Raw genomic sequence first — 23709 nt, forward strand, 5'->3', positions numbered from 1 at the left:
AAGGCCTGGGTGAGGATCAGCCCCGCACCTACCTCGCTGCAGCGCCTGCCCTCCTTTACCGTGATGGTCTTTTCTCCCTCAGCCTTTTGCCTCTCTCTCAGTTTCTCATTTGTAAAACAGGTGTAACAAAGCTTGCCCAAGTGAAACTCCAGCTGCACTGCGATGATTAAATAAGATAACAGAGGTATAACTCTCCGCAAAGTATAGTATTATGGGAAAGGAATAATATGTCACTAACAGATTATCATCCATAAAGAGCATAAATGGTTAGGTATTCACTTTTAGGGTACATCTGCTCTATTCAGTGCCCATGGGCATGCTATTGAGAAGTTCATTTCCAAGACAATCCAGGCCAAGAAAAAGAACGCTCAAAGCAACATGAAATACTATCGAAGCCACTTTTAAGACAAGAAAAATACAAAAATCATAAAGATTACATTTTACTTTTAAAAAATCTGCCCCTAAGAGAAAAATGTAGTACATCGGAAATGCAGTACATCAGAACACCTTTTATACCCTACATTAACTTCGACATATTAATTTTGGACAGTCACTTTCAACTTAGGAGCTCGTGTTAAACGTTGGAAAAGTGAGTTAAGACTGGAGGAAAGGGCACTTTCCAGAGTAAGAAATGACCAGGAAAAATACAAATGTCAAGAATAAAATATTTATGTGAGGAACAAAATCACAAATATTAGTGAGAAGAAAGGAAAAATTAACCACAAAATGACTGCAATAAATTTCTAAAACTATCAATTACCTTTGCTACATGCACAAATCTTAGGCAACTGTCATTTGAATGTATTTCCTTTTGTACATTCAGCCAACAATGTGCAAGAGAAAAAAAAGAGGGAGGTTCAGCTTTTTTGTTGCTACAGTACCGCTAGATGAGGGTTCTTCAAAGGCTGTGCATTTGGATGAGGCATTCTGACGTCACTCGAAACACAGAGTACTGGAACAAAGAGTGCCGTGACTCATTTAACCATCTTAAAACATACAACTCAGAAAAGCATGCTTCCAAATAGTGACTGGAAGCTAGTACACAGAGGGGTAAAAGGAAAGGAAGAGCCAGAAGGTCAATTACCTAAAATAACATCGTCTCATCGGTTGAGCATCAGAAGAAAGAGAAGGGCTGGCCCATTTTCCTAAAGCTCTAATCTTAACTAGATTGGATCCCCACAGAAAATTCTCAGGGGCCATGAAAGCATCTTTTATACCAACCACAACCACAGGACACATATTAGTGATTAATGAAGATTACCAGCTAGAAGTTATGACGAGATATGTGGTTGTAGAAGCATTATCCATATATTCCACCCATGCGGCCTAAATTATGTGGACATTCCAATAATTTACATTTCGGGCTGATGAAAACCCATAGAGAAGCTGTATTTTCCTATGAAATCATCAGGATTGGGGTTAGGATATACTTCTTCCAGCCTACACTTTTAACTTAAAACCTCAAAAGTAAATACCTACTGCAGGCTCCATTTAAAAAGAAGCTGAGAACCAACAGCCATGACTAAAGCACGCAGGTCCCCAAGCAAAGGACCACAGAAGCCTCTTTCTTCTGGAATCACACCACGGAGCACAAAGGCATGGCACACCAAGAACTTGAGTGACTGTGTCACCTACGCAAAAAAAAAAACTGTCTCAAAATCACTGCCCTCAGGTGTAAGAACAAAAGAGATCCTTTAAATCCTGTACCATCACGTCCTAATAAGAGAAATCCAGGAGCAAACATAATCTCAAATGTATCATTGTGATTGGAGATTAGAAAAATGCACAACATATGGATTTGTACACTATCAGTAATTAACAGGCTCATGCTTTTTTTACGGAAGCCCAGAAACTCATCTCCACTTTAAAGCTGCTTTTCAACACTCACACGAATCTGGACAACACCATTCAATTTTAACCACTCGCATGAACATGACTTGAAGCCATCCTTGGAAAATACTCAGACTACTTGAAAACAGACGAAGGAGAGAAATGAGGTATTCTACACCAGGACTGCAAACCACCAAAGCTTATCTGTAAAACCCGAAGAGACTAAGCCAACTTCTAAAGTAAAAACAGACATTATTGCAAAATATCTCCAATCTCGTCTCTGCTGGTACTCTTTTGATATTTAACTTGAGAAATTTCCTCTTCTCCTAAGGAAAGAGAAGAGAGGAAGAGGAAAAAAAAAAGTGTTGATCACACTTCTTTATTATACAAAATCCCAGTTGTAAAACATCAAGCCCCAAACATAGTAAGATTGCAAGTCTCTGCCATCCAGGCAAAGAACTGCATTTTAAGGAATAAAGTTCATTGATAGCTCAGTTATCTGTTCCTGTCAAAATCTGACTCTCAGCTATTGTATCTCGTATCTAATCCAGTTCCTTCTTTCTAAACTTAAAATAACTAGAGAGAAAGCTCTCCTAATTAAAATGGACGCCTACACAACTCCCCCCAAAGATAAAAATGTTGATATTTTAATAAGATCCCATGGTGTTTTACACGAAGGAATCGAATTACGCTGTTTTAAGATGACTGAACACATGTTCAGAGTGGCAGCTGGCATTATTGGGATTTAGAACCCTAAATACAAGGTACCATAAAGCCTCTATTATAGTCTGCCCTCAAGAAGGGATTTGTGTGTGTGTGTGTATGTTTGTTTCTCTTTATTATTTAATCAAATCAGATTGTGGTTTCTTACTTGTTAAGCATTACCATTTTTAAATCAAATTGTCAAGCAGACAATCTGAAACTCCAAAAATAGAAATGGAGTTCCCGTTGTGGCTCAGTGGAAACAAAACTGACTAGCATCCATGAGGACACAGGTTCGATCCCTGGCCTCTCTCGGTGGGTTAAGAATCTGGTGTTGCCATGAGCTGTGGTGTAGGCAGCAGATGCAGCTAGGATCTAGCGTTGCTATGGCTGTGGCGTAGGCCGGCAGCTACAGCTCTGATTCGACCCCTAGCATGGGAATCTAGCCCCCCCCCAAAAAAAAACAAACACAAACAAAAATTTTCAGTTTCGATCCTTAATTTTTTTTTTTTTTTTATTCTTAGGGCCGCACCTGTGGCATGTGGAGGTTCCCAGGCTAGGGGTCTAATGGGGGCTACAGCCGCCGGCCTCCACCACAGCCACAGCAACATCAGATCCGAGCTGCATCTGAGACCTACACCACAACCACAGCAATGCCAGATCTGAGCCATGTCTGTGATCTACACCACAGCTCATGGCCACATCGGATCCTTAACCCACTGAGCTAGGCCAAGGATCAAACCCTCAACCTTATGGTTCCTAGTCGGATTCGCTAACCACTGAGCCACGACGGGAACGCCTTGATCCTTAATTTTTTAATAAACACATATATATGTTCCTGCTAGATCCCTCTGGATGATAAGATTCATATTGTTAAATTACAAACAAATTTAACACTCATACGCATAAAAGCTAAAAGAATGAGATTTCTAATTTATACCCATCTGCATAAAAATAGAGCTCACACTTTGCTTTAGCTATCTTCCCATAGTTACATAGAAACAGTCCTCTATAGCCAAGCCTTTTTCAGTAATTATACGACTCGGAGCATCTCAGATTTTTCCATAACCCCTTGAGATATCACTGGAATTTCCCTCGACTTCCACAGTCACCAGCAATAGGTGTGCCTGCGAAATAAGGCAACACTAAAAAACGTGCGTTTGTCTTCTTGCAAAGATGCTCTGTGACCTCATCTGTAAGTTTATATTATAGCAGAAAACAAACACATTCTCACCCTTGTGTATTTTATGAGAGCCACATCCCTGTCATGCGACTTTGCCTGAGACAGTTCTCCAGCATACGTTTTAGCTTACTTCAGCAGTGCGGTTCTCTTTGATTGAAGGAAAATTTTAAATTTCAAAAATATCAGCTACGTCTTAAACAAACAACTCTATTCTCAAAGATAACTTCTAACAGAGCTAACCGATTCCTTAATAGATGCCAGGCTTAAGGATCTATCTTAGGTTTCTCTTTCTGGCAGGAGGATGACACTCACGGCCCAGAGACTTCCTCCTCATCCCGGGCACATAAAAATGCTGGATGGGAAATGCAAATACTCGTTAATGCATGTATTAATTGGTGGGAAAGGAAGGGGAATCCCAAGCCTAGAAACTGCTCAAAAGCAGGGATCCACAAGGTTAAACAGTTCCCGAGGTGGCATTCGCCCCGCACATGGCTGCAAAACGAGGCTACCAGGGCTTAGGATTTGAGCTACGACAAATGGGAGAAGCCACACAAACTCAAGGCCCCTCAAAGGACAGGTCACTCTCACTCAGGAACATGGGTGAAAACCAAATTTAGAAGAATATAAATATGAAAATACATTATAAGTAATTCTTGGGGAGTTCCCGTCGTGGCGCAGTGGTTGACGAATCCGACTAGGAACCATGAGGTTGCGGGTTTGGTCCCTGCCCTTGCTCAGTGGGTTAACGATCCGGCATCCGGCGTTGCCGTGAGCTGTGGTGTAGGTTGCAGACTCGGCTCAGATCCCGTGTTGCTGTGGCTCTGGTGTAGGCCGGCAGCTACAGCTCCGATTGGACCCCTAGCCTGGGAACCTCCATATGCCGCGGGAGCGGCCCAAGAAATAGCAAAAAAGACAAAAAAAAAAAAACCCAATAAGTAATTCTTGGGCTTAATTCCAGGAATTCTAAGGAGGTTCAACATTAGAAAATCCATGAATATAAATCACTAACATAAAAGGTTTAATGGGGGAGGGCCCTATTATTATCAGTATTAAATCGTTATCGGTATTAATTCCAAAAAATAGATCTTAAATGAGAAATAAGAAAACTCTACTGATAAAAGCTGTCTACTGAAAAATCTATAAAATATGCATAATTAATGGTGAAACATTTAAAACATTCCTATTTCAACAAGAATGAAACAAAAATCTTGCTGCCATCACTTCGGTTTGACAGTGTAATGGGGGTTTCAGTAAGAAATAAGAACCCAAATGAAAGAAACAAAGCTGTGAAATAAGGAGAGATGTGCAGGGGGGGGGGGGCCGGCATCCGTAACACTGGTAAGAGCTGTTCCTTAATCTGTGAAATGGGTCTTTCTTTTAATAGCTTTCTTTATGCAGTATATATGATATGTGTGTATATATTTCTCAATGAATGATATATTTCACATGTATTTAATAAAAGACAGGCAAATAAATGTTAGAGAATTTTAAGAATCAAATATAAAAACTAATAGGGAAATCAGAATAATATACCTTCATACCTATTTTACTGATAGGTGAGGTCCAGTTCCTTTGAAATAGAACAACTGGTAAATACATTCAACCTAAGGCAATACTAATTTGAGGTTTGAGGGTTTTCAAAACTCATAAACATTCTCAAAGCTTTGTTACGGACAATCTCAAAGAGAAGCTAGCAAGTCAGTCACCTGCTTCATCCGTAACACACCATCGAATCATTTTCACTGAGTCTGTTACGGGCCGGTATTTTTTCCTACACAACTGTACTTGTAGGTGTTAGAGCTGGAAATGAAGAAAAGATTTATGTTTCACTCCATTCTTAGAGGCAAGGAAACCACCTGCTTTTGAATTACTGTGACTTACTCTGTCTCAACTGAGAAACAAACACAGTGGATTTTCACAAGAATCAAATGTTTAACAGGGACCTTGACAATTCAGCATATTGACTTCTTTAACTGTTGGTTGAGCCAATGAAACATACTCATTTTATTCTTGTCAGCCCCATTCTTTTATACATATTTTTTCTACTCAAAAGAGAAGAGACAAACTGAGAGAAGCACAGAATTTCTTTACCGTAGAGAAGCCAGATTCCACTTTGTTTAATTTTTCTCTCCATCAGCCTTTTTGGGGGGCCTTTTAGCTCAATATCTCCTATCACATTTCTCTGTTAAAAACAAAATCTGGGAGTTCCCATGGTGGCGCAGTGGAAACGAATCCGACTTGGAACCACGAGGTTGTGGGTTTGATCCTTGTCCTTGCTCAGTGGGTTAAGGATCCAGCGTTGCCGAGAGCTGTGGTGGAGGTCGCAGACACAGCTTGGATCTGATGTTGCTGTGGCTGTGGTGTAGGCTGGCAGCTATTGCTTGATTGGACCCCTAGCCTGGTAACCTCCATAAGCAAAAAAAAAAAAAAAAAAATCTGTGTTTTACAGCTTTTTAACTCAGGCCAGCCAGTCTTATAAAACATTAGGCTGGTTTTCCTAACTGACTCAACTGCTAAATTGTATTTTTTATATAAATATGACTCTCTTTTGAAATGTTTTCATCTTGCTTCAGAAGTAACATGACAAATTATCTAAGAAATACAATAAAATTTATTACACAATCTCAAAGCTAGCTGGTTAATTGCAATACCCCATAGTTAAAGAATATAGTCAATGAGATGTGATCAAAAACTCAGACCATAAAATCCACAAGGAATTAGTCAAGTTTCACATGACTGAGGTTTAAATTTCACTGAAATGTTGAATTGTTTCCTGCATCAAATGATATGCCTTCAACATAGCTGTTTCTTGAACGCTGCAACCACATGAAGTTAAAATAGAACTATCAATTGTCCAGAAATCCAGGAAAAAAGAAAAACTCTCAAACGTTGCATGGCTGAAAGAACTACTTACTGTCTGCTGTTCTGTATCTAAATGGGCAATACTTGTCATTTGCATAAGGATGGGCTGAATATGGAAGGTGTCAGCAATCGCCTTTGGAGTTTCAAACATGCGCATCACCACACACACATCTTTATGTCTAACAATTCACACAGACATTAGAAACAGACTTTAACATAAACATTACCTTGTGAAATCTTCCTAGGACAAACCCTGCCTAACTGTTCCTAATTATTTTAAGAAACTATTTCCAAACGATTAAAAGTCACAGTCATATACTCTCTAAAGCAAACTGATAGAGAGTTAATACGCCTACCCTTCTAAAGAGCTGAGTTGATCGTAAATGTATAACTTGAAAAACAGAGTAAATGCCTTTTAGTATACCAGATATCTTGCCTACATGTTATCATTCTTTTTTATGTATATGCGCTCACCGATCTGTTTATCTATAACTTCGTTAGTCTATGCCTTTGACCTTAACTAATAAGGAAGTCAGTGAGTAGGCGGTTGTGGGGAAGACTGGTGATGAGCTTGAGATGCAGACAAATCATCCAGGTGGAGAGAAATTCCATGTAGACATAAAGTCACGGAGAAAATAACTTAGAAATTCAAGGACACATGAATCGACCCTGTCCTATAAACCAGGCAGAGCTCTAGACTCTATAAAGAAAGGAAAACGAAGGCAGTCTTTGGACAGAAACTTGAAGAATAAATCAATTTGGGGAGGAGGCAAAACCATACAAAAGAGCTCTGTGGAAAATGAGAAAAAGACAGTCAAAATTATGTTGCACACCTTGAAAGCCATAGCGGCAGAAGTCAATGATGCCAAATTCTCCAAGAGCCAAAGACACATGGGTATTTAGATGAGGCTAGAGGCCAAGAAGAAAAGTGATGATACATTTAACCACTTTGTAATGAATTAAGAAATGCATTTTGTAAGCAAATACTAATCAATATAGTTCTACAGAACATGGTATTTTTTAAACACACACTTAAAAAAAAATCCCTTCCAACTCTTATGTGGCTTGCTCATTAAAGCAATCATCAGAGAAAATTTCCTCCTTCTTAAGCACGAAAACACGAAGTCATTGTGAAATCAGCAAACTACAGCAACCAACCATGTCTAGTATTTTCCTGACATTACCAACCACATGGTGAGGTAGGACTTTCGGTTTATGTAGTCCAAATCAGCGATCACTTCTCCTTCCGTTACCTATATTTAATCTATACATTACCAACACAGTCACTGTGACAGGATCTACCCAGCATCATTTGCATCCAATCAGTTTATGACTGGCAGCTGTCTGCAAGACCCGTTCCTAAAGGCAGCAGCTTTCATGTATAGTGCTCCATGTGGCTTAAGATCATATTCTGTTAAAGTACTCCAAAATTTGCAAAGGCTTCCCAAAGAGGAGGGAAAAATGAACTTAATGGAATAACTGTAATCTCAGAAAGTCTAGCTTTAAAAGGTTTTCATTTTTATTTTTTTAGAGCCGCACTTGCAGCACATGGAAGTTCCCAGGCTAGAGGTCAAATTGAAACTACAGCTTCCAGCCTCCGCCACACCCACAGCAATGCCAGATCGAAGCCACGTCTGCGACCTACACCACAGCTCAAGGCAACGCTGGATCCTTAACCCACTAAATGGGGCCAGGGATCAAACCCACGTCCTCACGGATACTAGTTGGGTTTGTTTCCACTATACCACAACAGGAACTCCCAAGGGTTTTTAATCTTTATTCTAGGATCAAATAACATTACAGACTAAGAAAAATCTACCTTAAGGAAGATGACTACCAATCTCCTAATTACTAAGGAAGGAACTGTAGCCAGAACTATATCATTAGCATGTAAATAGAAAAAATAAGAAATCTGGATTTTAAAAGTTCTGCCTTGTATCCACACGGAAGGACAAGTCATAGAAGGCAGTCATGGAGGGCACAACTAACTCCACTCTCAACGCTGTCTCTGCTACCACTGAAAACTCCTCAGTCCCTGGTGTATCAACAGCCTGGTGTGCACTTGCACTTCCTTTACTGTACGTACATCTTATCTCTAAGCAGATTCTATAAACTCTTTAAGGAGAAGGATTATGACTGACATTTTTCCACCAATGGGTTCATTACCGAATACTTTCTCTCTACCAGGCACTGTCGTAGTCACTACGTATATAGCATTAAACAAATGGACAACTCCCTGGCTTCTTGTGCCATACATTTTAGTGTACACTGATAACACACTCATCCAGGAAACATGAAAACGTGGAAAATATAGTATGCCAAAGGATCCTCAGTGTTATGGGGGAAACAAACCACGGAAAGAGGAGGGAACACTAGGAAAGGCAGAAGCAGAGGAACCGCTGCAGTTTTGTAAAGGTAGACATTTTCCATGAAGCACCTTCATGATAATGCAACACTGGACCAAAGCAGGTGGAGGAGACAGAGGGGAGACTCCCTTGGGGAGCAAAGACTTATCTTGGAAGCATCAGTGAATGGAAGGCACAGGGCAAACCTCAAACCTTCACTCTGGAATCTGAAGAGACAGGAAAATCCAGTCACACAGAGATGAGATGACCTGGAACAGAAACTGACAGGAACAAGTCCCTGGCAATTTTGAGGAGAGCTGCCGGGAGCTGAATGTGGAAGAGCTTAAGAGAGAGTGAGAAACTCCTGGGAGTCACAGCCAGAGACCTGTGCTCTTGGGTGGGTTTTACCTCCAAAGACCCCCACCAGGTTCTCACACTGAAGAGCCAAGAAACTGGCAAGACATCAGGGAAAAATGAGCCTCTGGCACCTCCAGCTACAGCAAATGTTGAACCTATACCCCATGCAGAGCCAGACTAACCTTAAAACGCACATTAAGCCTATTTATCTAAGTTCCTCTTACCTGATACATCACGTTTGATGCTCAACAAAACATTAAAAGCCATGCTAAAAGGCAAGAAAAGAGAGGCACGGAGATCGCCTTAGAGACTTGCTTAAAATTCACTGAAGGATGATGGCAGCGTGGGCCATGATGGTACCAGTGGAGGTGGTAAAAGGTTCTATGTCCTGCGTGTCCTTTTGAAGACAGAGGATTTGCTTGATGAAATGATGGAGAGTGAAAAGAAAAAGGGCAAAGCATGGAAGACTCCTAAGCGTTAGTTAGCGCTTTTGAGAAAATGGAGTTGCCATCAACTGACATGGTAAATGCTGTAAGTAACGCAGGTGGCTGGGGTGCAGGTTGGGAAAGGGTTGGTCAGGAATTCGATTTTTCATGTCATAAAGGACTTATGCTACTGGTCAGCTGTGTGTTCACTTACCTAACAGTATTTGGAGTCCCTAAATACTATAGCCCTTCTTAAATATTAGGAAGTAGATAGGGAAATACATCGGAAGCAAAAGACATGCTTAATAATTGTTTCCCTGAGTGAATGGATGAATGTGGAAAGGATCAATCAGCTTACCCATGTCACCAGAAGAACTTCAGCAAAATCAGAATCTTAACTGTCAACAGTATGGTAGCTAGTGCTGGAGAATATCTAGGAGTTTACAAGATGCTTTTGCCTACACTGGGACAGAGACTGCTCCTTATGCTAGCATCTCAGTATCTCTCCTCCCCTTCCTCTAGAGCAATAAAAGTTGGCTCGGTTCTTGGCTTCTCAGAATAAAGATAAAGTTTCCCAGCCTTCCTTGCAGCTAGGTGTGGCCGATTGTCTGGGAGGAAGTGTGGTGTGGCAATGCCCGCGATACGCTCTTAGGGAGCATGGGTACACCCACCATGGACCCTTTCTCTCCCTCTTCCTGTTAGCTGAAGTGCTGATGTGATAAAGAGGCATCTTGGACCGCTTGGAGAGGGTGACACCACTAAGATGGCAAGGGAACAAAAGCAAAGGAGCCGGGTTCCAGAAAGCCCATGGCGCCATCTTATCAGCGCTGGACTGCACATGCTCAGATATTACACGAAAGAATAAAGCTTCTATCTTCTTTAAGCCACGGTTACTTTGGCTCTTTGTCACTGCAGTGTAACCTGCAACTTAACCAATGCATAGTAAATCTTTAGAACAACCCTGCTATAAAATTAGGATGCTGGAGTTTTTCTTTTAATTCCTTACCATGTACCTCTTGTAAACAGCAGGAAAAGAACCTGGCAACAGGGCCTTGCTTTATATACCTACACACAGCAGTAAAGGAAAACCACTGAAGAGCATTCTGTGAGAACTGATTGCAATAATTTTACAGGAAGATGTGGGTTCAGGCATATGCAATAAACTGTTCAGTACTCACGACCTACAAAAATTGTATGGTAAAAATTTTTCCATGAGAATTGAGGAACTGGTATACTATGTACTAGCTCAATTCTAATGTTTCTATTCCCATTAAAATCTCTACAATCTATTCAGCATAATAAGTACCAACAATTAGTCCCTTGGCTTAAATAAATGTGTAGTTGCTCACTGAACACTTGTCTTCATTGGTAGTCAGAGAGGGATGTCAGAGCTGTTTCTGGGGCATCTAGATCTTTGGCTACACATTTTGATATATATCACAGGCCATTCCATTCATTAGGAAGAGTTTCACACATTCAGTATTTGAATGTGGGGAAACGTAGAAAAAGCCCAGTTCAAATGCTATGCAAGCAGCCATAATTTGAAAGATAAGTCACTAAAGTGGCTTATGAAGACCAAGACTCTGGCACTATTACTATGATATATTTCTGTACTTAAAATGTACACTTACTTTCATTCAACTGTTCTCTAGCTTCTACCATCATTCCATTGCCTAAACCAGAAAAAAAAATCGCTGTGAACAGCGTTTGATGACTCATTTATGGTTTCAAGGCTACTTTCTACTCTCGCAATAGATTCTGGGATTTGCTAAAACAATTTTCTCAATCTAAAGTGATAATGCAAAATATGCTCAATATTCTCACTGTGGAGTGAAAGGTTTATTTCCCTCAGTGACTTCAGGACTCTCAAAGAAGAATGTGCTAACCGCTTGGCAAATACAGATGACTGCAACTCTGCAAAGCTCAGGGTGACTCACACTTGCACGAGCACACACTGACACCTACAGACACAATGCCAAGAGTCAGAGGTAGCCCTGCCTCTGGCACATCTTCTGCAGATGTCAGGGTACGTCTCGTGGTGTTTCCTCAAGCGACGCTTGGCAAACAGAAGTGCTGAAGGATGCTTAAGCAGGATAACCTGACTTTTATTATGACATGATGAAAAGAGATGATGAATATATCAGCATACTAAAATGGAAACCAAGCTTTTTGCTAAATTCTTAAGAGAGTCAATATTTTTATACAACAGGAGGGAGCTCTAATGCCTCTGGACAAATGTAATCAGGACCACAGGAAAACACTTCCCTATTCCAAATGTGGAATTTTGATGTCTCTAAAATGGTTGGACTGCTCCTCTCTTACAAAAATAAAATAAAAAGATATAAGTATTGCATCAAAGAACCTCTTCTTCCTTAACACTGTTTTTCTGCTTGTTTTTTTATATTATAGTTGATTTACAAAGTTCTGTCAATTTCTGCTGTAATGCAAAGTGACCCAGTTATACATATATATATATATACACACACACACACACACACACACATTCTTTTGCTCATAGTATCTTCCATCGTGCTCCATCGCAAGTGATTGGATGTAGTTCCCTGTGCCACACAGCAGGACCTCATTGCTTATTCACTCCAAATGCATTAAGTTTGCATCTACTGGGAGTTTGGGGTTAGGAGATCCAAACACAGTGTTTTAAGGCAAGAAGGAAAGACACAAAAAGGCAGAAAGAGTAAACTGTCCCGGCAAAAGCATAAAAGAAAATATTACCTTTGGCTGGGTTTACTTTTATCCCTGACCTATACAGCATTTCCTCATTCTGCCAGTCTCCGTTCCTGATTGCCGTCTTGAGTCCATAGAAAACAATTAACGTAGCTGTGGCATAAAAAATCAAGCTCTTGAGAAACCGCTTTTGGACTTTGACATAAAGGGCTCTGGCACCCACGGTAATGAGGAGGCAGAAGCCCATACTAGGAATATACAATACTCGCTCTGCAATGACAAAGCCAACATAGAAAAACAGGTTCGTGGCAGGAACAAAAGGTATTATTAGCAAAGACAAAGACAGAACAACAATGTTCTCGGTAGAAGGAAGCTGGGTTCTCTGTGATGCAGTATTTTTAATGCCATTTTCTACTTTGGATGCAAAGCTGGGCTTAATCTCTGAGTTCCGGTACTCCGCATCCGAAAGGCAGCTATGTCCATTTGCATTCTGCTTGCCATTTGCTGCAAATTTCCCATTGCATTCTCGGTCTCCTCTTGGGCTCTTCAAACCGTAGTAGGCGAGGAGGAGGAGTCCAGCATAGAAGGCCACCGTGTGGAGGTTTCTCCAATCACAGATCGTCTTGAGCAGAGGCACGGCATCCATGGACCAATCAAAACTGAGAGTGTCCGGGCAGAGCAAGAGCCAAAGGTTCTTGGTTGGCAGGTACAAGAAGGTGAGAGTGCGAGCCAAGAGGCTATCCGAATCGGCGGCGGGGTTGTCAGAGTTGGAGAAGCTCGGTGGTTTGTTTCCCATCCAGTATAAACGGGCACCCAAAAGGGAGGTGCCCCAAAACGTTAACAAACTAATGCTGAGAAAAAGAGACAAGTTCTTCCTCTGAAACCAAAAGAGAGGGGGGGAAAAATTAAGATCATCATCGATACAGCATGGGAACACTTAACATCGCGAGATGAAAAATATCTTTACATGGAGAATTAAAAACACAGCATTCTGTGTCAAGTACACGACGTCATTTCCATCTCCTTTCAACATGCTTACGGATGTTTTAAGCTTAAAAAGATTGACTATAGAATCCTACTCCATACATAACTTTTTTCTTGTCTTTTTTTGCTTGTCTTTTTTTTCTTGTCTTTTTTTCGGGCCACCCCGCAGCTAAGGGAAGTTCCTAAGCTAGGGGTGGAGTTGAAGCCGCTGCTGCCGGCCTATGCCACAGCCACAGCGACACCAGATCCAAGCCACATCTTCCACCCACACCTCAACCTGCCAGGGCAACACGGGATCTTTAACCACCTGAGCTAGACCAGGGAAGGAACCCACATCCTCAAGGACGCTATGTTGGAGAAGCCCCAACAGGAACTCCCCTACATAAATTTTGATGACTAACATTTTTTCATGTTCCTCTCTAAAATACCAGTACCCAAAGCTTCCATTTCCTAACCTCTGCAAAACGGGTTGAGTACACTTCCCCCGCAGCACTGGTGTCAGGTGAAAATGGGACCACAGTGTGGGAGTACTTAGCACTGTATATGGGATGGTGTAGACATCTAATAAATGTCTTCTTTCACTTTATAGTTTAGATTCTGGGGAACACAAAGAGCAGGTCTGCTAAAAAATGCTCGGTGGCTCAAAGGGGAAATAGCATTTGGCTACAGGTTTCCCCTGCTTTTCCAAAGTTCACTTTACGCCACCTTGATTTTACCAAAGACCTAAATTAGTACTTTTCCTCAGCAAAAACAACAACAAAAAGCAAAGAGGATTTTCACTTCTACAAAAATAGATGAAAACTGAGAACAGGATCCGCATTTGCTTTTGCAGGGAGCCGTCTGCAGAGGCAGGGTGAAGCCCAAGCAGGGAGAGTGGCACCGCCAAGCGCCTTCATCAGCAGCGACACTCGGCATCAGGTCGCCTTAGCTTTAAACTGTGTGTGAGCATCTGCACTTTATCTGCATTTATTTTGTGCATCCGTTAGTAGGATGTGTCCTAAGGTAACGGCTTCTTTGCTTTATGCCATGTCAACTCACAAAGGTTTCACAGCAACAACCTACTTTTGGATAGAGGATGTCTACAATGGCCCCCTTGCAGAACTTGTAAAACAGGATTTCATCTGTGACCCTGCACCCTCAGTGACAGCAAACCTTTAATAACAGCTCTCCTGAATCCTCATATTTTCCTATCAATGATAATTTTTTTTAAATAAAATGACTTAATAATAAAATAATAAAATGCTAAAGGGCATCCCTGTTAATGAGAAATTTCTGGCAAACTCTTTCAACCCGAATAAGAATTTAGGGACCTCAAACAATTTAAGTCCTGAAAAGGCAGTGGGGGCGGGGGAAGGATGGACACCACATCCCATCTCTAACGATTCACTGGAAATGTGGCCTCTTACTGCACTGCACATTCTGGCACCATAGAGAACGGTCTTCCTCAAACACATTCAGAAAGGTGCTTAGAACCATACAAAGAACACGACAAGCACTTAGTTTCAAAAATCATCCATAGTAGGCAACAAAAGTAAACATAAAGAACTGGAACTACATCAAACTAAAAAGCTTCTGCACAGCAAAGGAAACTAACAAACAAAATACTTGTAAGTCATGTATCTGGTAACGGGTTAATATACAAAATATATAAAGAATGCATACAACTTAATAAAACAACAACAACAACAAACTATTCAAAAAATGAGCAGAAGAGCTGAACAGGCATTTTTCCAGAGAAGCTAGACAGATGGCCAACAGGTATGTGAACAAGTACACAGCATCAGAATCCTCAGGGAAATGCAAATCCAAACCACAATGAGAAATCGCCTCACACCTGTCAGGATGGCTCTCAAGAAAAAGACAAGACATGGCAAATGTTGGCAAGAAAGGGAAGGAAAAAGGACCCCTTTGGCACTGTTGGTGAGAATATAAACTGTGGAGTACGAAGGGAAGCAGTGCGGAGGTTCCTCGAAAACCTAATAATAGAACTACCGTAGACCCCATAGTTCTACTTCTGGGCATTGGTCAAAGAAAACAAAGTCACTAACTTGAAAGATACCTGCACACCCATGTTCACTGTTCACGGCAGCTTTACAAGAGCCGAGACATAGAAACAACCTAAGTGTCCATCAAGGGATGGATGAGTGGATAAAGAAAATGTGCTATGTGTGTATACTGGAATATTATTCAACCATAAAAAAGAAAATCCTGCCATTTGCAACAACACAGATGGAACTTGAAAGCAAGACACTAAGTGCAACAATTAAGACAGAGAAGGACAAATACCGTAGGATCTCACTTATTGGTGGAACCTTGAAAAAACAAAATAAAACAAACAAAAAAATGAAAACAGCCACTGAACTCAGAGATAAAGAGAACAGACTGGTGGTTGCCAGAAGCAGAAGTTGGAGGGATGGACAACATGGGTAATGGGATAAATGTGGTGAAAAGGTATAAAGGTTCAGTTTTAAGATAAATGCGTCCTGGGGATATAATGCACAGCTTGGTGACTGTAGTTAACAATATTGTGCTGCATGTTTGAAAGCTGCTGAGAGCAGATCTTAAATGTTATTACAGGAAAAAAAGCAGAGCTGTTTGTGTTTGTGGTGATGGATATTAACTAAACTTAATGTGGTATTCATTTTGTAATATAATATAAATGCATATCAAATCATTATGCAGTATATCTAAAACTAATTTTAGTGCTAAACATCAATTATGCCTCAGAAGAAAGAAAAGAAAAGAATAGAAAAGAACCCTAGTCTGCAAAGCAATGTAACTTCTATTAAAACAATGGCTGCATTAAACTTCCATTGGGCTCCGCTCCTCTGACCCTCTCTCATTCATCCCACCTCTAATAATTTCTGGAAACCACAGATCTCATTCTGGATCATCTGCTCTATCTCTACTCTGAACCTAATCATCTCAGCAAGGGTCATGATTTGTAAAATTATTAGTAAATACTAATGACACCACCCCGACTTCCCTTCATCTCCACCCTCACAGACCTCTTAGGTACTTCAAACTCAAAAACACGCTCCCAAGAGAAATTATTCATTAATATCAGATCACAGTAACACTAAATTCACAGCAGTAACTGCCTCCGTGTTTTAAAAACGTGTGTGGTAGTTTTCCGCTCAAAATCCACTCACATAATGCTATGTGGAATTTTTAATGGTCGGGGAAGGAACGTGTTCATGCATCACCAATCTTTAAATTTCAGGCGTCCTAGCAAAATGCAGCGTTTGAAGATTCATTATCATCAAAGTGTAACTTTTGCAAACTATTTCTTTGCTCCTCTGAAATTCTACCCAGCAAAAGTCCTACAATTTGACTGTAGAACAACAACAACAACAAAAAACCCCACAAAAATCATACATTAAAAGTTGTAGTAACTTGCTGGATCAATCACCTAAGTAAGTGTTTGAGATTACATAAGAGAAACATCATCCTGTGACAAAAACAAATGAGGTGAAGCATCAAGGTACTGCAAAGAAGGCAGATCCTGGAAATCAATTCAATTATGAATTTGCACCAAAGGTCCATTTTGTCATTAAAGTGTTTACTAACTGTTCTAAGTGTAACTAGGGTCATTCTATTACAGTATCTTCTGGTGGGGGAAGCAGAGAGGAGGAGAGGAAGGAAGAGGGCATAAATTAGAAAAACAGCTGTAATCAGGCAAGAGAAACAAGGAGTTAAGAGAACCACGGGGAGAGGAAATGGAATTGCTTTCTTTGCTGGTCGTGAAACTCCAGAAGAAGTCAGGCTTAATGATTACATAATTCTATATTATTCCTAAAATAGACATGTCAGAAGGCAAAACTATTTTATTCATTAATTTTTAATAAAAGCATCATCATATTAAATTTTAATCAGCTGTCATCAAAATCAAACATTAAGATTAAAGATACGATCAAATGATTCTAGTTTTAATCATGCTGGAAGAATATTTAAATACACTGAGCTCCAAAGTACAGATGTAATGAAAACTATTCAACAATAAATATTACAGAAGGCTAAGTGCTGAGAAAATGCTGAAAATGTAAAAGCATAATAATAAAAGGCCAGCATTAATTTATGAAGCACTTTTCAAACATTTTCATATACAGTCTCCAATATAAACAACTGATAAAATAACTATGATCAAGAGACATTAAGGTTCTGAAGAAACAGACACTAAAGACACACTCTCATACACTAATTCTACCTTAATGGTAAATTCTGCCAGTGCCAAATAAATGACATTATTAAAGGAAAACTGAGCTGACAGGTAAAATAAAATGGATGTTAAAATGCTTAAAGCAGAAGAGCTACGAAGGCCTTCCGATGGGCTCATATATAAAAAAGCAGTAGCCAAGGTGTGAAGTTGCAACTTTCACATCTCTTTAATGCCCCCTCATAGATTTAGTTCAAAATTATCACCTATAAAAATGAGATCCTGATAAAACTCAAGATCTCCTCTTATCTCACATTCACTATTCCTGTGGAGATGACTTTAAAAAATAAGGTGTTAAAAAAAAAGGCATTGGAAAGGTTTTATTTATTAATTTTAGTCCCTAGGCTCTGATGTGCGGATTATAGGAAATTAACAAATTTTTACTGAGCTACAACTAGGAGCCCAATGGCCATACGAGTAGCCTCAGTATTTCTGCATTTTTGGTTCTTGGCTTGGTGCATCAAATTGATTTAACACAAGTGTTTTCAAGATAAAGCATTGGAGTTCTGATGAATTGCCACCATAGACTTGAAAGTCAAAACTAGTAAAAACCACACAAAGATGACATTCCAAAAATCTGGGGAATTTAAACTTGATCTGAGTATAACTTTGACTGGAAGCACTGGAAAAAAGATAGCAATTAAAGAGCAAAAACATACATCAGTTCATTCAACAGATCATCAAGGCTGTTCTACGTGGCAGACACTCTTGTACTGTGTCCTAGACACACACCTGTAAGAAGAAGTGAGAGCCTATGTCGGCTCGGAGCTTGTACTGTGTGTTCTATGCTGCCCAGAAAAACACTTTGGAAGGAGAGGATTCTCCTTTTTAGCGTCTTAAATGATAGTGTTCAAATCTAAAGAACTAGTAGTTATCAATTGTGAGCTTTTAAAAATAAGGATGCCCTGGTCTGACCGTCTCCATAGGAGAGTCTAATGTAGCAAAGGTTGAGAGTCATGGCGGATTCGCAGGAGTCAAAGTCTTATGATTGGTGCTAAAAATCCTGTTGGCCTCTGGGTCTCATTTCACAGAGCTTACGGCATATTTTCCTCACTCTAAATGGATACACAGTAATGAAATAGGAATAATGCTTTCTTTCAGGCTCTGGGACAAACTGAATTCTTAGCATAATAAATGAACGACATAAAGGTCAGGCTACAAAGGAATTGAGATCTTTGGAATAAGCAGACTTTGGAGTTGAAATATTCAAGTCTTGTTACAATAGATATAAGAGGGAGGGTTTCTTCCCAGAAAAAAAAAAAAAATGAGTCTTCTACGTAACAACCACAAAGGGTAAATAATCCTAAAGAAATACAGATTTTAAAGTACAGACATGAAATTCAGAGAAAGGACAATAAGCGTTTGAAAAGACACTCAATCTCATTCATTAATAAAAATGAAAGTCCAAGTGAAAAGAAGGTATTTCAAATGACTCTACGTGAAAAAGAATTAGATATAGAAGTCAGTGAAATTGGGTTGATAAGAGAACTATTGTACATTGGAAAATATAAATTGTACAGTTTGGGTGGGAAATTTGGAAATATTTAGGAAAATTAATAATTTGAATAGCCTAATATTTGGTAAAATGGATGTAGTTACATACTCTCTAACAAAAACTCTTTTAGATCTAAACACAATATCATCCAATGCAGTATTGTTTACAAAAGCAAAAATAAGGAAACAGCTAAAAATTTCAATAGAGCAATATGAAAATAAATCAAGGAGTGACCAGATGATCTAATCTGTAAGTAAAAAAAAAGGAAAATCAAAAAAAGAAAAAAAAGGAAAACCATATAACTCATATAAACTCTATATAATATATACAGATAATATATATATGCATACATGTATATCAACATGAAAAATGCTATATAGCAAGATAAATCAAATTATTAAATAGTAACATGACTAGTGAAAAATTATTTTGCAAAATATTGGCCATTCAGGAAAAAATACCTCCTAAAGTTTTTTATTTATTTATTTATTTATTTGCCTTTTCTAGGGCTGCTCCCAAGGCATATGGAGGTTCCCAGGCGAGGGGTCTAATCGGAGCTTGTAGCCGGCCTACACCACAGCCACAGCAGCTCGGGGATCTGAGCCGCATCTGTGGCCAACACCACAGCTCACGGCAATGCTGGATCCTTAACCCGCTGAGCAAGGCCAGGGATCAAACCTGCAACCTCATGGTTCCTAGTCAGATTTGTTCACCACTGTGCCACGACGGGAACTCTAGAAATAATTGCACTAAACATTTGATGATGAAATCTCTGGAGTGGGACAGGGCAGGAAGATGGATTGATGGATAAGAGACAGGTGGCTTGAAACTTCTGAGTAGTTACTATTTATTCACAGACCCCTCGCCCCCAAGGGCACTGTAAAAACTGAAAAGGTTTAACAATCTATCATGTCTAAACTTCTATTTCTTGGGTTTAAAAAAATATTTTTTTAGATATACACATAATGTTAACAAATCTAAATTCTGGTTACAGGGAGTTCCCGCTGTGGCGCAGCAGAAATGAATCCGACTTGTATTAATGAGAATGTGGGTTCGATCCCTGGTCTTGCTCAGTGCGTCAGGGAACTGGCATTGCTGTGAGCTGTGGTGTAGGTTGCAGATATCACTCGGTTCCCTTGTTGCTGTGGCTGTGGCTCTGAGTAGGCCAGCAGCTCTGATTCAATCCCTAACCTGGGAACTTGCATGCGTCTCAGGTGCGGCCCTTAAAAGCCAAAAAAAAAAAAAAAAAAATTTTTCTGGTTATAGGCACTTAAGTATCCGATGTGTCCGTTTCTATTAATCTTCTATATTTAGTATTTACTATAGCTATTATTTTATAATTAAGTTTCTTAATTAAACATGTTTCCATGTCCCCATTCAATCTGTCTACAATTATTTTGTAATCCTCACCTTAATCTTGCTACCAAATCTTAATTTTATAATGCACCCTACTTGAGATACAAAATTATGAAAATATTACCCCTTTTATATCTGGAGTAAAGTAATGACACATCTTTGGATCCAGAGAAGTTAACACACACTATGATGTTTGTAGGTGTTCAAATAAATTTTTTTTCTACAGCTGCACCTGGGACATATGGGCATTCCCAGGCTAGGGGTTGAATCAGAGCCTACAGCTGGTGCCTGTGGCACAGCCATGGCAATACCAGATCTGAGCTACATCTGTGCCCTATGCCACAGCTTGCAGAAGCACTGGCTCCTTAACCCAATGAGAGCAGCCAAGGAATGAACCCACATCCTCATGGAGACTATGCAGGTTCTTAACCCAAGAGCCACACTGGGAACTCCCTAAACAAGTTATTCTTAAACTAACTCTGACCTTCAAACCAAAAGTCTGTTTATACTTACCATCTTACACACTTTGAATATTGTCATGATGAATCCTCACTCCCAATCCCTTATGAAGGCTCATAAATTAAACAATATTGCACAACTCCAAGGCCACTGAAAAACAGCCCTGCTGTCATCATACACAGAAGCGTGGCCTTGTCACCTTTATATCGTTACAATTTTGTCTGTATCCAGTTCTGGGAAAACATTTTCTGGACTACAACTTCATTCTAAAAGTAGAGATGGGAAAATCACTGCATCCCCCCAAAACTCTTATCAGTCACCCTTTATGGCAATTTCTGGACTACAACTTCATTTTAAAAGTAGAGATGGGAAAATCACTGCATCCCCCCCAAAACTCTTATCAGTCACCCTTTATGGCAACTTCTGGACTACAACTTCATTCTAAAAGTAGAGATGGGAAAATCACTGCATCCCCCCCAAAACTCTTATCAGTCACCCTTTATGGCAATTATTGAAAGGACAGGGTTCTGTCATGGTTTAATTAACTTTTTTATTTACAAGATGATATAAATCTGCTTTAATAAAGTCTAATTTCTCCAAAAGTTCAAATATGTTCACTTTTTAAAAACTTATACTTTAATTCAAAAAAGGGAAATCAGCTCTAATCTCCATTTTATTTTTTAAAAATTACACATTTCTTTCTTTTTTTCTGACCACTTCCACAGCACATGGAAGTTCCTGGACCAGGAACCCATGCTACAGCAGGAACATAAGCCACCGCAGTGACAATGCAGATCCCAAATCCACTGCACCACAAGAAAACTCCAAAAAATTATATACTTCTAATCACAAAATTTTAGAGGGATTTTTTTCTGGAATTGTCAAACATAGGAAATCATGGGATGGAAACCAGCTCATGAATACAGAGGTCATAGTTGGCAATTTTATCTCTAGTCTTGAGATTACAATAATGGAATAAAAGAATGTAGCTACAGCTTAATAAGCAAACAATGAGAAATTTATTGTAAAACATCAAAATCTTTCCCACTCATCACCTGAAATATGAAGGCAAAGCTGAGGAGAAGACCCTGCCGTATTAATTCGGGGAGCTGTCTTTGTAAAAGTCCTGTACAGACTTTCTTCTCTGGTGAGTCTTGGATTAAAGAGAAAAGCAAAAATTAACTCCAACAGCTCTCCCCGCTATTATTCAAGGAGAGCTGCCATTCATCATGGCAACCTCAATACTGTCTCCTGATCTCAGATTTTGTAAGACATCGAGGAAACTGAAGGGGATTATTTTAGACTCAGTGAAAGAAAAATGTAAACATGCCGCTTGAGAGCATTAAAACCATCAGGAGACTCACTTTTTGGCAAACTAATGAAAACAAATTACTTAAGCATAAGGCTCATTTAATTCCAAATTAAGCCCTTGGCAATGACAGTAAAGTTGTAATAATAACGGAGATAAAAATCAGCATCTGAAAGTTATAGGAATAACTGAGAAAAAAGGCCATCCAGACATAACAAGACCAAGCATCCTCCATTTGTGTCCACCACTCATCACTGAAGTCATAGGCTTCTCTTCTATCAATAGCGTCAGATTTCTCCTCGTTGTCCTCCTTTCTGAAAGAGTTCGCACTGGAGACTCACCCCAAAACAGGAACATAAAAGCAGAGTTCTCTGATTATGTATGCATGGCTAAAAGTATATTGAGAAATGTTTTTCTAGAACATAGTCACGTGATAAGGTTTTGCCATAATCAATGTTGTCAGGGTTTTTGTTTCCTTTCAAAGGAAAAATAACTTTCCTTATTAATCATTAGACTCTTTTTTTCTGGACCAACTAACAACCAAAAGAATTTTAATGTCTGTACTTTAAAACCTATAAAGAGGTTCAGTGGATGGTCATATTCAGTCAACATGAGGAAAGAACTTAAAGATTCAGGGGGGGAGTTCCCGTCACGGCACAGTGGTTAACGAATCCGACTAGGAACCATGAGGTTGCGGGTTCGGTCCCTGCCCTTGCTCAGTGGATTAACGATCCGGCGTTGCCGTGAGCTGTGGTGTAGGTCGCAGACGCGGCTCGGATCCCGCGTTGCTGTGGCTCTGGAGCAGGCTGGTGGCTACAGCTCCGATTGGACCCCTGGCCTGGGAACCTCCATATGCCGTGGGAGCGGCCCAAGAAATAGCAACAACAACAACAACAACAACAACAATAACAACAACAAAAAAAAGACAAAAAAAAAAAGATTCAGGGGGAAAAAGTGTGCTACTATACACAGCAGCCAAGACATGGAAACACCCTAAATGTCCATCGACAGAGGAGTGGATCAAGAAGATGTGGTACATATACACAATGGAATATTACTCAGCCATTAAAAGGACAGAAATAATGGCATTTGCAGCAACATGGATGGACCCAGAAATTATTGTGCTAAGTGAAGTTAGTCAGCCAATGAGACACAAACATCAAATGCTGTCACTTACGTATGGAATCTAAAAAAGGACACAATGAACTTCTTTGCAGAACAGATACTGCCTCACGGACTTTGAAAAACTTAGGGTTTCCAAAGGAGACAGGTTGGGGGGTGCAGGGAGGTACTGAGGGTTTGGGGATGGAAATGCCCTAAAATTTGATTGTGATGCTTGTTGTACAACTATAGATGTAACAAAATTCACTAAGTAATTTTTTTAAAAGTGTGCTAGTGAGATACTTAACACTTTAGATTATAAGGAATTATTTCATTTATTCAAGCTGACTGTAAAATATACCGTAATACTTTCTAAGTTCAGCTGTCTATCAGAAAGTAT

The 23709-nt window shown here is 39.7% G+C and overlaps 1 protein-coding gene across 5 annotated transcripts in view; it reads right to left on the minus strand.

Annotated features, from left to right (window-relative positions):
- The window catches only part of TMTC2 (transmembrane O-mannosyltransferase targeting cadherins 2), a 415894-nt gene that overhangs the window by 197509 nt on the left and 194676 nt on the right, over positions 1-23709 (minus strand). For all 5 annotated transcript variants that reach the window (XM_047788345.1, XM_047788343.1, XM_047788342.1 and 2 more), the window contains exon 3: positions 12438-13266. In XM_047788345.1, the coding sequence (XP_047644301.1) occupies positions 12438-13266 (829 nt within the window). The remainder of the gene's footprint in view (positions 1-12437; positions 13267-23709) is intronic.

The sequence above is a fragment of the Phacochoerus africanus genome, chromosome 7 (assembly GCF_016906955.1).
Source record: "Phacochoerus africanus isolate WHEZ1 chromosome 7, ROS_Pafr_v1, whole genome shotgun sequence".
NCBI classification, from domain to species: Eukaryota; Metazoa; Chordata; class Mammalia; order Artiodactyla; family Suidae; genus Phacochoerus; species Phacochoerus africanus.